General features: G+C 43.2%; 1 protein-coding gene across 1 annotated transcript in view; it reads left to right on the forward strand.

The window, feature by feature from the left end:
* Positions 1-12,005, forward strand: part of KIAA1109 (KIAA1109 ortholog) — a 590,259-nt gene extending 578,254 nt beyond the window's left edge. The window contains 3 exon segments of the mRNA XM_029584454.1: positions 2,544-2,678; positions 7,684-7,849; positions 11,207-12,005. Coding sequence (XP_029440314.1) covers positions 2,544-2,678; positions 7,684-7,849; positions 11,207-11,423 — 518 coding nt within the window. The 3' untranslated portion in view covers positions 11,424-12,005.
* The last annotated feature ends 1,305 nt before the right edge of the window (positions 12,006-13,310 follow it).

The following is a 13,310-nucleotide window of genomic DNA, read 5'->3' on the forward strand; positions in this document are numbered from 1 at the left end:
ACACTCAATAGGACTCCAATGACATAAGACAGTGTCCCAATGTCAGTGCAAAGCTTGATTCTATTTTAATTACAGGGCATGAATGCAAGACATAAATATTGCTGGCGGTTTTCATCAAACTGATATCAGCAATCCTGTTTATACCCCTTTTATTCTGTCCAAGTGGGAATTAATCAGTCTCTTTAAGCACCAATATACTGACTATGGAAAACAGGAAATGGAGAGTGGGATTAAATGGTCAATTTTCTCAGTGGAAAAGGGTAAACAGTGGAGTGCCTCAGGGATCTGTACTTGGACCGGTGCTTTTCAATATATTTATAAATGATCTGGAAAGGGATACGACGAGTGAGGTTATCAAATTTGCAGATGACACAAAATTATTCAGAGTAGTTAAATCACAAGCAGACTGTGATACATTGCAGGAGGACCTTGCGAGACTGGGCAGATAATATATAATATAGACAAGTGCGAGGTGATGCATATAAGGAAAAATAACCCTTGCTGTAGTTACACGATGTTAGGTTCTATATTAGGAGCTACCACCCAAGAAAGAGATCTAGGCATCATAGTTGATTTTATATTGAAATCTTCGGCTCAGGGGGGTAGGAGTTAAGATGGCTGCCCGAGCAGACTGATTCTACGTTGCTTCTCTTTCGGTTCTTCTTAAAGACATTGTTTTCTTAGTGAAAATGCCACATAAAAGGAAGAATCAGGATTTACCCAGCTGAATCCAGCATGCTTCTGGACTAACGTTTAATATCAGAGTATGCTGCTGTTTCGCCAAATTTTAGGGCTTCAACCCCCGCTGGTATGCCAGGGAGAGGAGACCTGATGTCCCCTGGGGAAATATCATTGAGCCCTCCAGATCCACGGCAACCTTCCTTAGCTCCTCCTTCAGGCACCGCTATTGGAGCTGAGGCGCGGGATGATGACATCACTGGGCAGCCTCAGTCGGCTGGGACTGCTGGCGTCGTTTTGAATGAAGATCTGCAATTTCCACTGGCCGGGCTGACCGAGGACCTAGAGGTGCAGTCGGGGGAAGTGAACCTTCGATGGAAACAGAGGAAACTGACCTGAGACGAGACCAGAGAGAAAAAAGCCTTCAGATTCTGGAGTTGAAAAGACCAGAGCTTGTTACACTTGAATCCCTCTGGGATCTGACTGCAGGTATTTCTCTCTCATTTAAGGAACCGTCGCGTCGGTTAGACGCTGTTACCTGCAAAGTGGATTCTGAGGCTGAAGACCATCAGCAGGAGTTAAATGAACACTCACAAGCTATACAATCTTTGCAGAAGGATGTGAAAAAAGTTCATGATGTACCTGAGGTAGCTATTCGGGACTGTGCTAATTCATCAAGGAGATTAGAATCTATAGGAAAACTTTTTAAGACATCTGAACATGAGGTTGCTGAACTTTCCAAAAATCTTGGGGGAATTACCTTTATTAACTTAAAAAGATATTTACATGAGGTATTACAGATTCCTGCAGATCAAGTTCCAGCAACTAAAAAAAATCTCTTTTTACCTCCGAGATCATGTATTAAACTTAACAGATTACCTTGAAAACTCTAATGTAGAAAGAGCGGTGCTCTTAGTGTCATATTTTTCTGAGCATGATTTCAGTTTAGTAATGAGATCCTACTTTAAAAATATGAATGTTTTATATTATGGTGAAAAAGTTCGGATTTTCCCAGATTTGGCGAGACCAACGCAGCTGCGCAGCAAGGTTTTTATATCTATGCGGCAAGAAGTAGAGGCTGTAGGAGCTAATTTTCAACTCTGTTATCCATGCAGATGTATCGTGAAATTAGCCGCAAATGTATATGTTTTTCTTAACCCAGATCAGTTAAGGGGGTTCCTGAATGCAAGAGGACAGAATACTGCAACTATTTAACAAGCGGATTGTTTAAAATATTACACGGTGAATTGAGCATGCCTTTTTTCTTTAATAATTAGAATGTTTTGGGCTCCTCTATAGTTGATAGTAAATAATCCTCCCTCCCAGTTGCTTAGATGGAGATAGGAGAATTGAACGATATATTGTTAAGGTTTTTAACTAAATAACAGATTTCTTGTTTAATCTCTTCTGATTTCACTGCAAAGTGTATTCTTTGTTTGTTTGATTTCTTAAAAATGTGATAAAAAAAAATATAGAGGGCACTCCATGAAGTTAGCGAGAGGCACATTTAAAACTAATTGGAGAAAATTATTTTTCACTCCACACATTTAAGCTCTGGAATTCATCACCAGAGGATGTGGTTAAGGCAATTAGTGACGCTGAGTTAAAAAAAAAAAAAAGTCTGGATAAGTTCCTGTAGGAGAAGTCCATAAACTGCACTTATCAATAGGGAATATCCACTGCTTGTTGCCGGTATTAGTAGCATGGGATGTTTAATGTTTAGGTGCTTGCCAGGTACTTGTAGTCTGGTTTGGCCACAGTTGGAGACAGGATACTGTGCTTGATGGACCCTTGGTCTGATCCAGTATGGCATATTTGATGTTCTTATATAAATTGGTAGAATAATTAATTTGCTTTTCTTTTAGATGCCAACAGTAAGCCAAAGGTGGAATGCAGTGTGGTAACTGAGTTTACAGATCACATCTGTGTGACCATGGATGCCGAGTTAATCATGTTTCTGCATGATTTGGTGTCTGCTTATCTTAAGGAAAAAGAGAAAGGTAAGAAACTAAAGTACTTTTCCCTCCTTCTTCTGGAACGCTGGATGCATAAACTCTTTCCGACAGGCAACCTTTCTACTAACGCATTCACTGCTAATTTTACCCTTCTGTAGCCAGACAGTTTGTAATAAAATTATCAAAACACAACCCCTACACAAACTACGGCTCTTGTTTTGTTGGGTTTTTTTTTTTACAGCACAAATCAGGATTTTCTATTGGAGCTAAGCTTACACAATAGCTTGCCAGACCGTTTTTTAGTTCAAAATACAGTATTAAATATTTATAAAATAAAAGTAGAACATAAAATGAGAGCAAAACGGACAAGATGAATTCCGAAGATGTTTACTGGCAACCACAGACATGCTAAGTCATCATCTTCTACTTCCACTAATACTGTACATCAAAATGACTTAGTAGTGCAATGCAGTCTACTCAGTAGTAACCGTTAAACATCACAGATTTCAAGACAATTTGAAACACGTCACCTTCAAGATATACAATAAATAAATAACTATCTGCTAGAAGCCTCAACACCTATCCAAAAAGAGAGAATATGATGTGAGAGAGTGCCAGCCTCCAGGTGATAAAACCAACCCAGCCATGAGCATTTCCAATGAACCAAATGAGCAAGAACAAATAAAGACTGAGATCCATTCATTAGTGAAATCTAATACTGCTAGACCAAACCTTTCCTTATATTTGAAATGATTCTCCCACACCCGTTGCACTGCTATGCAACCATCCTTTTGAGAGACCTGAAGAGGCAGGGATGAGTTCACCTGGGCTGTGACGTGGTTGGCACAGCCAAGAGCGTGAACTGCCTAAGTCCACACCGACAGCTGGCAGATGACCCCTGGACCGGGCCTGGACTGGAGCTTCACCTATACTCGCCCCTTTCCCTGCAGGTCGAGCCCTCGGATTCTGGAGGACGGCAGGACCTAGGCAAGAGTCCCTCAGGGTATGGCGATATAGCGAGTCCAGGTTCAGGCTAGATCAAGGACAGGCATCTAGCGAAGTGTAGCCAAGGTCCAGGCAGGTGGTCAGTCCAAGGAGGATTGTTGAGACAAGGGAGGCTGGAGAGATCAGGTGAGTGGGCTGGGCACAACGAGGCAAGAAGACAACGTTGAGGTAATATGGACTGCCAAATGGTAGGAGGCCCATTGCTGAGGCAAAGTGCCCGAGTCGTGACTGCATTTAAATACCCAGCCGCCTTACATCATCAGGGAGTGTCGGGGTTGTCTTTCCTGCCATGGAGTCCTCAAGAGCCGGTGCTTCTTGTGCACCTAAGAAACAGCCTGGCGCAGCAGCAGAGAAACTGCTGGTGGCATCCTTGCCAGGAAGAGGGGGCAGCGGCTTTGGGGGTGAGTGGGGCTATCACATAACTGGCCAAATATAACAGTACCAACTTCAGGAAGATTAGGTTGTAACCCAAGCTACTAAAAATCGGGATTGAAGTAGTCCAAATGTATTAACTAACTGGCCTAATGACAGTAATTATGAGCCCTCCAAAAAATCATCTAGAGCTGGACCCCAATGATTGCCAGATAGGCCAACTAAGAACCACTTTATTAATTTCAAGTTGAGATTATACTGAAGAGGAATCCATTTTGTATTGGTCCACAACATCTTTTGTTTTATAGTTTAAACCTCTAAAAGCAATATGACTCAAAGAAATAGTCAAGGCCTTCCTTAAACACAAAGGTGAATAGATCCCACGTAAAATATTTAAAGGAAGCAGTGATTTATTTATTTAGATTTTTTTATGTTCTGCTTTTTGCACTTTTTTTCAGCTCTTCAACATGGATCACATTCAGGTACTGCAGGTATTTCCCTATCCCCAGAGGGCTTACAATCTAAGGTTGTACCTGGGGCAATGGAGGGTAACGTGAGTTGCCCAAGGTCACAAGGAGTGACAGCAGGACTCGAACCCTGGTCTCCTGGTCCATAGCCCACTGCTCTAACAACACTTTGTGTTGAAATAGTCTTTCAATAGTCAACCATGGTCATTTTCAAAGGCCTATTAGGATGCAACATAATTTCTATTCCTGAACATACCCAGATCAGTCCAGAAAAGTGGGCTGTGTATCTCTACCAGCAGCTGGAGTCAGAGAGCAAAAGCTTTGGGCACTGCCATATATACAAGAGGGCCACCTGCAGTCCCTCGGTATTTCTCTGTCTCCAGCAGATGGTAGAGGTGCAAACCTGCAGTCATAGTTTTAGTTTAGGGAGATAGGAATTTCTTTTTTGTTGTTTTCCTTTCTTCAGCTGCTTCCTGAGGTGTTAGGTACCTTTGTGGTCCATCCCTCATCGGAGTCCGGGCATCCGGGGGGTTGGATACCCCTGACTTGGTCTCGCCCGCTCCAGTTTTGGTGGTTAGTCCAGGGGCTCCTGGCTATCCGCCTCTGAAGCTGCTCCCTCGACTCCAGGCTTGTGAGCTTAGTTTCTTAGTTTACCAAAAAAAAAAAAATTAATAAAAAGTACAGAGCACTCTCGACTTACAGGGCATCTGGTTTTGAGGTAAGGAGTCGGGGGCCGCCTCCTGCAGCGGGGGGGGGGGGGGATGTCGGAAGTCTCTCCTCCCTTTTATTTCCTCCACTCCCGGGGCTCCGGGCTGGCTGGTGAGGTCCTTATACCTCACCAGCCAGCCTGCCGGCGAGAGTTTCCCGCCCCACTGAGGCGCGCGTTTTACTCAGGGCCGGCCTGCCTTCCGTCTCAGCAAGTAAACTTCGGGCCTGCCGCCCACAATTTTCCTAGCGCTGCTGAAGCATGCGCTTTTATTCTGATGGCCTCTGCGTTTCTTTTCGCCACATGGCAGCGCGATCTTTGAATGGCGCCCTGGACCAAGTTGGCGCCCTGCCGTGCCTGTGGGGCGTGCGTTCAGCCGCTGGATGAGGATGCTGTCTGCCCTGACTGTTCCTCGGGCCGGGAGGGCTCGTCAGGACTCCCCTCCCCTCCCGTGGGGGAGGGGTATGAGGCACGGGCCGAGAATCCTCCATTGGGGATGGATTATGGGGAACCAGATGCCTTTTTTTCCCTTAGGTACAGAACTGCAGGTTTTGCACCTCCTTCATCTGCTGGAGACAGAGAAATACTGAGGAGATGCAGGTGGCACTGGGTTAAGAGGCAGCGCCTGCAAAACTTTCTCTGTCTCCATCTGCTGGAAGGGAGGCAGAACCCAGGAGGCTGGACTGATCGGAGTACAATACAGGGAACACCCTCTCCCCCCAATCTTTGCAACAGGAGCTGATGGTCCACCATATCAAGCACTGCAGACAGATCAAGAAGCATCCAAAGACTGTTTCTCCCATTGTCCATTTGCACATACACTCCATTTATTGCTGACAGCAACATTTCTGGGCTGTGACGAACCTTAAGTCCAGACTGACACTGCAGTACAACTGAGGGCGTACCTCAGTTGGGGGATGCACACGAGTTGGGTTTGCGCACGCTGACCAAATTTTAAAAGCCACCCAGATGAACGCGAAACTCCCGTTGTGTGCACATTTCACTCAGTTTCATAGAGGGGCATGGTATGGGCATGGGTGTTTTGGGCACGGCCAAGAAATGTGTGCCTAAATACCTACAGGCCCCAGTCCTCTACCACGCAATTTTACTTCTGCTATGGAGGCGATGTAACTGTAAAAAAACAAAGCAGCCATTTCGGAGTGGTTTAAAGGGTCTGGAGTAACTGGGGGAGTGCAGGCTCTTAAATCGGGGGCATTGGAGGATCTGAACTGATGAAACTGGTCATGGCGTGGACATGCACCAGTTTTAAAATACCCTGACTTACGTAGCAGAACCCCTATTTATAGCCTGGGCATGCGTGCCCAGGCTATTTTATTACATGTGCTCAAGTTGTAAAATGGCTGTGTATCTGGACGGGCCAAAGTGCGTCTGTGCGCTGGTTTGAAATATACCATCCGTGTTCTGTTAATTTTCATAAAAATGGTAGGTGGGGACTGGCTGGTACTGTTCCAGCAAAATTAGATTTACTGAGCTCTTCTTTAAAATAGGCATCCCCAATGCTTTGTTAAGTACAGTAGGTATAACGCCTTGCCCCAATGATAAATGTATCAGGTAGGCCAAAAAAGGGGCCAATAATCCCCCTAGTAAGTGCATAGACTTTGAAGGGAGAGGATCAGTACTCAAAAGCTTCACAACCCATACCCAATGGTAGTAAAAGATTCCAGAATCTCCTCCCTCACAATATCCCTATTCAATTGCAATTCTAACGTATCAATAATTCCACCTCACTCATCCCTCCCTTCTGATTTCCTAATTCCATCAATATAGGCGACTCAAGCACATCAATACGATGCCTCTGCTGCAGTTCCCCACCCTCAGTCCCTTGTCACAAAGTTTGAGAATGGATAGCAGCAGTTTTTCCAGTGCTGAGAAGCAGAATGCAGGCCCAGAGCAGCCATGGGTGCTGAGGTGCCTCTGGTGCTCAGCATCTCCAAGTTAAGTGATCTTGGATCTCTTGAACCAGAAAGATTTCTTGTCATGTGCATTTACTAGTGATTCTTTAATGGTGAGAATGAATGAAGAACTAGCCTATGTATGTTATTATGTAAGCAGGGAAATTAGCAGGGTCCGGATTATACAAATCAGTCCATTGGAACCAGTGGTTGCTGCCTTCGTACTCCTTGGAAGTCAGCAGCTGATACCAGCATGGTTGGCCAAAACCCATTATTTAAGAATTAAAATAGTGGTGTATGGGGAGTCAACACTGTAAGTTTGAACTGTGTATTCATCTGTTTGTAATGTTGTTGGATGTTGTACCCCAATAAACAGATTTGGAAAAAAAAAAAAAAAAGAATTACAGCACTAGAGCGTGCTTAACAGTTGTACTGGCCCTCCAGAAATCTGCAATCTTAGAAGGTTGTCATAACCAGTATATGGATTACCTAAAGGTGCTAGTCTGAAGGAAACAGAAGCTGTACTGAAGAGACATTTAATAATTCCTAGCAGAAAACATCAGAAAGCATTTTGATTTTTTTTGTAGCAATCTTTCCGCCTCGAGTTCTGGCTACTCGTCCAGGACAGAAAAGTCCAGTTGTAGTGGTGGATGAGAGCACTTCAGAGAAAGGAAGGGAAGAAAGTGTCAGTTACACAACTGTGGATTGGAGAGAATTTGTGTGCAATACTTGGCATCTGGAACCTACCCTTAGGTAAGTAATAGTTGAATGATACATCTTTATTAATGCCAGTGAGGACGTCGGCACCTCATGTTGAATAGCCGCCTTCTGCAGTGTATTATGTGGTGTATGTCTTTTCATTTTGTACTAACATGAAGAGCTCCTATCCGAAATCGTCATAGCGAAAGAGAAACCTGCCAAGTTGTTTAAAGCATACAATATCCAATTTAAAGCAGCCCTTCAAAATGCCACCTCACCATTGTAAGGTCCTCCCAAGCTTATCCTTCATCTTCCAGCTGTCCATTTAACAACCACATTCCTGTCTTCTGTCTCTCTTGCCCCTCTGAGTTCCCTTCTCCTTTCAGTCTCCCCATCTCTGGCTCTTTCCCCTATCTCAGAGCTTTCCAAACTTTTCATGTTGGTGACACACTTTTTAGACAAACATAATTTCGTGACACAGTAATTCAGTCTACCAGCAAAGAAGAAGTTAAAGGTTAAACGAACAAAATGTATTTCAACAATTTATGTATGTTTCCTTAAATATATACATAAATAAAATGTTTCACAACACAACCTCTCTCATAATAAATATTTGCAGGCTTCCACTTTCTCCGTGCTGATCTCGTACATTGTGAGATCGGCATAGAGAAAGTGCTTCTCTTGCACATTACCAAAGATTACATGTGCCAATCACTAAAAAGTAATTTTTTTTTTTTACCTTTGCTGTATGATCTTAGTTTTCTAATCGGGTGGTCACAGGCTTTTTTTTCCACCTTTCCTTTCTTGTTTTTTTGCCAATTCCTTTTACAGGGTCTTTTTTTCTATTTCTTTTCTCTCCATCTGTCTTCCCTCAAACACACAATCAGGTTCTCATTCTCACACGCTATCTCACACATTCTCACACACACAGGTTCTCACTCACATGCAATCTCACACATCCACAGCTCTCACTCTCACATGCCTCTCTCTCATACATACATACATACATACATACTGTCTCTCTCGTGCACATGCTCTCTCACTCCTACATGCTCTCTTGCTCAAGCACAGGCTCTCACTGGCACATGCTGTCCCTCTGCATGGGTTGCCGAAGGATAGGCTCTTCAGAGGCCTTGATCTTCCCTGGCCGTGACATGGGATCTGCAGCGGCCCTGCTATCGGGTTTCCTCCTCTTCTCGGGCCGTCGCGACGTGGGATCCACAACGGCCCATTAATGCTGCTCTTCTTCTGTACGCAGCAGATGCTCCTCCTCCTTCCTGCCCACGCGGCTCCGGCAACGTTTTTCTTCCAGGGCTGCACAGGCAGGAAGGAGGAGGAGTGAAAGTGACCCTTTTCTTCGGGCCGTGGTGATGTAAGCTCCACCACTGCCCGCCGATCTTCCTGCTATAGTTCCCTGCTTCCGCCGGCCCTGTGGACCGGGCGACACACCTCCACACTACAGGCGACACACTAATGTGTCCCGACACACACTTTGGAAAGCTCTGCCCTATCTCTTATCCCCTATGTAATTGCCTCTCGCAACAGTTCTGTTACACTGTAAACCGGTATGATCTGTATACTTTACAGGAATATTGGTATATAAGAATTCAAAATAAATAAATAAATAATCTCTCATTCTCCCGTTTCTGCTCTTTCCTGCCTCAGCGTCCCCCTCTGGTTCACCCCACTTCAGTGTCCTAGCTGGTCCCCTATTGGCTTTCCTAACTGCGATTTCCCTGTCTCCTACTCTTCCACCCTTCATTTCTTGTTGTAACATACAACGACAGAACTGTGCTTACTGTCCCTCTGGCCACTTCATCACCACATGCACGTCAGCTCCAAACCAGAAACACATGCTGCAGAGGGAACCACCTGTGCAAGTACTGCTGCTTTTCTGATCTGCAGCAGACGCTGGTATTTTTGCTCTTCTCAGCTGCAGTTACCTTGGTTCATGTGCCTTCTACAGCAGTTGAATAGAACCAATAAAGAGATGGGGACTTTCTTCAGTTGTGTTTGCATCATTTTCTTTCTTTCCCTAGCTTGACCGATCAGTCTTCAGTAATTACTGTAGAAAATTTGATTTCAATACCTTTATTATACATTTTATTCACATGAAATCTCTGTTACTGAAGTCAAAAACAACTATCATGAACCAAGGAAAGAATGGCAGAGCCTGCAAGGCTCGGTTTTTCCTTTCCATTACAATAATGGCAATCACACTACATTGTGAAGTAGAAATTACAGTCCTCAAATAAATTGTAGGCGATGCCTTTTTATGGAACCAGCCTTATTCCATTGGGAATAGCTGTCAAGAGCCATTCTTCCTTCATCAAGATTTTGGGTGGTTTTTTGCATTGACCTGAGGAAGAGTGCAGGGGACATTTATTTCTACAATTCCAAGTGAACAAACATGGCAACCTCACTCCTTTATTCATGCTTACAAGTGGTAAACTTGCAAATACATGTGGTAGTTTTTGCACTCATGCAATACTGTTAAGAAGTGTGCATGAAGATTACTATAAGATATAATGCACCTGGAAATCATTTCTTAAAGAAATGCGCTCTGTGGGAAGAATGACTTCTTGCAATCAGAATGTAAGTATTTTTATTCTTACAGTAAAACTGTTTTAGTATATATCCATTCCCATAATCTTGAGTTCTCAGGTAGTGCATTTCAGGAAGGAAGTGCTTATGGTGTGGGCCAGAATGGGAGCAGGGCAGCACTGAAGGACCTCGTGCTCTGCTTGGAGCCTTTCAGCTGTCATTCTTCACCACCACCCTGAGAGTGGGAGAGCCAGGCCAGGTTGCTCTGCCTCCCATGATGGCCTCTACCCTCTTTCCAATATCAGCCCCAGTCACTACCAGCAGGGACAAGACTAGCAGCACTGAAGACTTCATGTCCTGCTCAGATCCTTTCTTTCTATTGAGATGGGGGAGCCAAAATGGGCTATTGGCACTGCAACTGAATTATTTTATACTGAGCTTAGAATATTTCTGTGCTTCTCTATTCTTCACAGCTCTGGTTTATTGATGGAAAGCGCAGGAGAATTTAGTTTTGCTGACTCCCTTTTTGAGAAAGGGGCTTGGGAGGAGAGAATGAGTTTGGTTTTTTTTTGCTTTGCTGTAATATTGCTATTTTTGGAATTTTCCATGTCTTATTAAATTTTATTTTATTATGTTGTAAGCCACTATGGATCACTTGGAGAACAGCAGGATATAAATTGAAATGAAAACTACAAAAATATAATATCCTTTTTTTGAGTATTCCCTGATGGCTTTTATTTTTCAAAAATTACATCTTAAAACTAGAGAAAATCAGTAAAGTAATTTTTAGGGAATTGAGGAACTGGCTTTCCGCGCTGGCATTTCCACGTTTCTCCATGTAACTATGAATGTCTTTTCTTTCACTAGACTCATTTCTTGGACTGGCAGAAAGATTGACCCAGTAGGTGTCGATTACATACTTCAGAAGCTTGGTTTTCATCATGCAAGGACCACTATTCCCAAGTGGCTTCAGCGTGGGGTTATGGACCCCCTGGACAAGGTTCTGTCGGTTTTCATCAAGAAACTTGGGTCTGCATTACAGGATGAAAAGGAAAGGAAAGGGAAGGAGAGAGAAGAGCACTAAAAGAACAAAGACTTGTTTTTATCCGAGCTACTAAATACACTGGGGGGGGGTTGGAAAATAAGATTGTATTTTAAGTGATTTACAGGTAGTTAACAGATTTTAATGTCATTGTGAGTGTAACTGTTTACTATAGTGCGTGCTGCCATTCTGTATTGGACAATGTAATGCATGATTATGACCTGGGAAACACTGTTAAGCATTCACAATTTCATGATGTGCAATATGACTACTGCATCTGTACAGTAACTGTGAATTTTCAGGACCATTTTTGGCCATAACAAAACAATTCTTGTTGATAATGTGATTCAATTTTGACTGTATATTTATATTTGTATATATGTGTAGAACTTGCAGTCCATTGCAGTACCTCCTTCCTTGCCTGGTTTGTTCGGTACTCCTTTTAAAGCAGCATTTGACCATAGCCTGCCACAGGGTCAGCCGTGTTGAAGTGCTCAGGTGTAGGTATATTATAATAAAGAAGATGTTTTCAATTTTAATAACTAGGTGCACCTGAAACTACTAGTTTTAACCTGGTGGTTCTCTTCTGTTTTGATATCCTAATAAAGATATTATCTAACAAAATACTTCATTGGGTTTCTTTTAAGAAATATTACTCTCTCTTTGGACAAGCAGGATATTACCTGCTACACAAGTAGCTGATATCATCTGAAGGCGTCCTGGAAGGTCTTTATGAGCATGTGTGGACATTCCCCTACAGCCACTGCCACGTGAATCTCTGCAGTTATTTTCTTTCTGCTCTTGTGAACAATCGTGACTTTCTCTCTTAGAATTATCTAGCCGCTTATGAGGTTTTTTCCTTTTTTATTCAGTCTTTTCTTTCACTTATTCTTTATTTTTAGTGAGCCTCCTAAAATAAATATATCTTCATTCTCTTTCTTTTGCACTTGCCAAGTTATTTCTCTACAAAAATGAATTTGATATCACTTCAGTATCCTTCAAGTTGGCTGATACAAAACCAGGCTTCAAAAGATTTCCTAAGCATTCTTAAAGCCTATGACCATTTATTTATTTATTTTAACAATTTTTTTTTTTTTTGTCCTGTAATTCATCAATTTTGGATTAAAGTATGGTATATCATTTTTCAAATACTGGACCTACAAAGTCCAATATCATACCATATAGTGATATATGCGTCTTTTCCCTAGCATCTCTCTATTCCCCATAGGAACTCTTACATTTTTTTTTATTAGCAGTTACTTTAAAACTTATATTATTGTTCTGGAAGAACAGAAAATTAAAGAGCACTACTGGTGGAACTCTATTTGTATGAATTAGAAATATGAGCAAGCTGTGGCAGGAAAATTCCATTGTTTGTCTACCTGGGCGGTGGGATGCAAACCCTAGGCAGGAATTCTGAAGACTCAAGAATGAACCAGGAATATGAAGATAAGGCACTGGAACAGGAACCAGGAACCATGAGGCAAACAGCTACTCCAAGGAGTTTGACTTATTGCCGAGGCATTTGAGGCAGGATAGAGCAGGCTTTATATGGGAAAATTCCTCTGATGTCATCCACAGGTGCCGTGGTGGATTTCCTGCCACGGGCCCTTTAAATGCGCCTCAGCTGCACATGTGCCTAGGGACGGCCCGTTCAGCTGAGCGGCGTTCCTAGTGCAGCGCATCAGGCCTGTGCAGTGGCCCACATCTTCTCCCGGAGCCCCGCCATGGCGTCAGTGGGCCATGGCGGGGCTCCGGGGCTGTAGGTAAGAGCGGCCGGTCACAGGACGGACCCATGACTTGCCGAACGCAACAAGCACTTGATGGTAATTTTTTCTTTTTTGTATCATGCTGCTTCCTCATGCACTTTTCTTTAGTTTGTATCTTTTTAAGATTTGATTCTGGAAAAATTCATGTGTATTGCTTTCT

This window comes from Rhinatrema bivittatum, chromosome 1 (genome assembly GCF_901001135.1).
Source record: "Rhinatrema bivittatum chromosome 1, aRhiBiv1.1, whole genome shotgun sequence".
NCBI lineage: Eukaryota > Metazoa > Chordata > Amphibia > Gymnophiona > Rhinatrematidae > Rhinatrema > Rhinatrema bivittatum.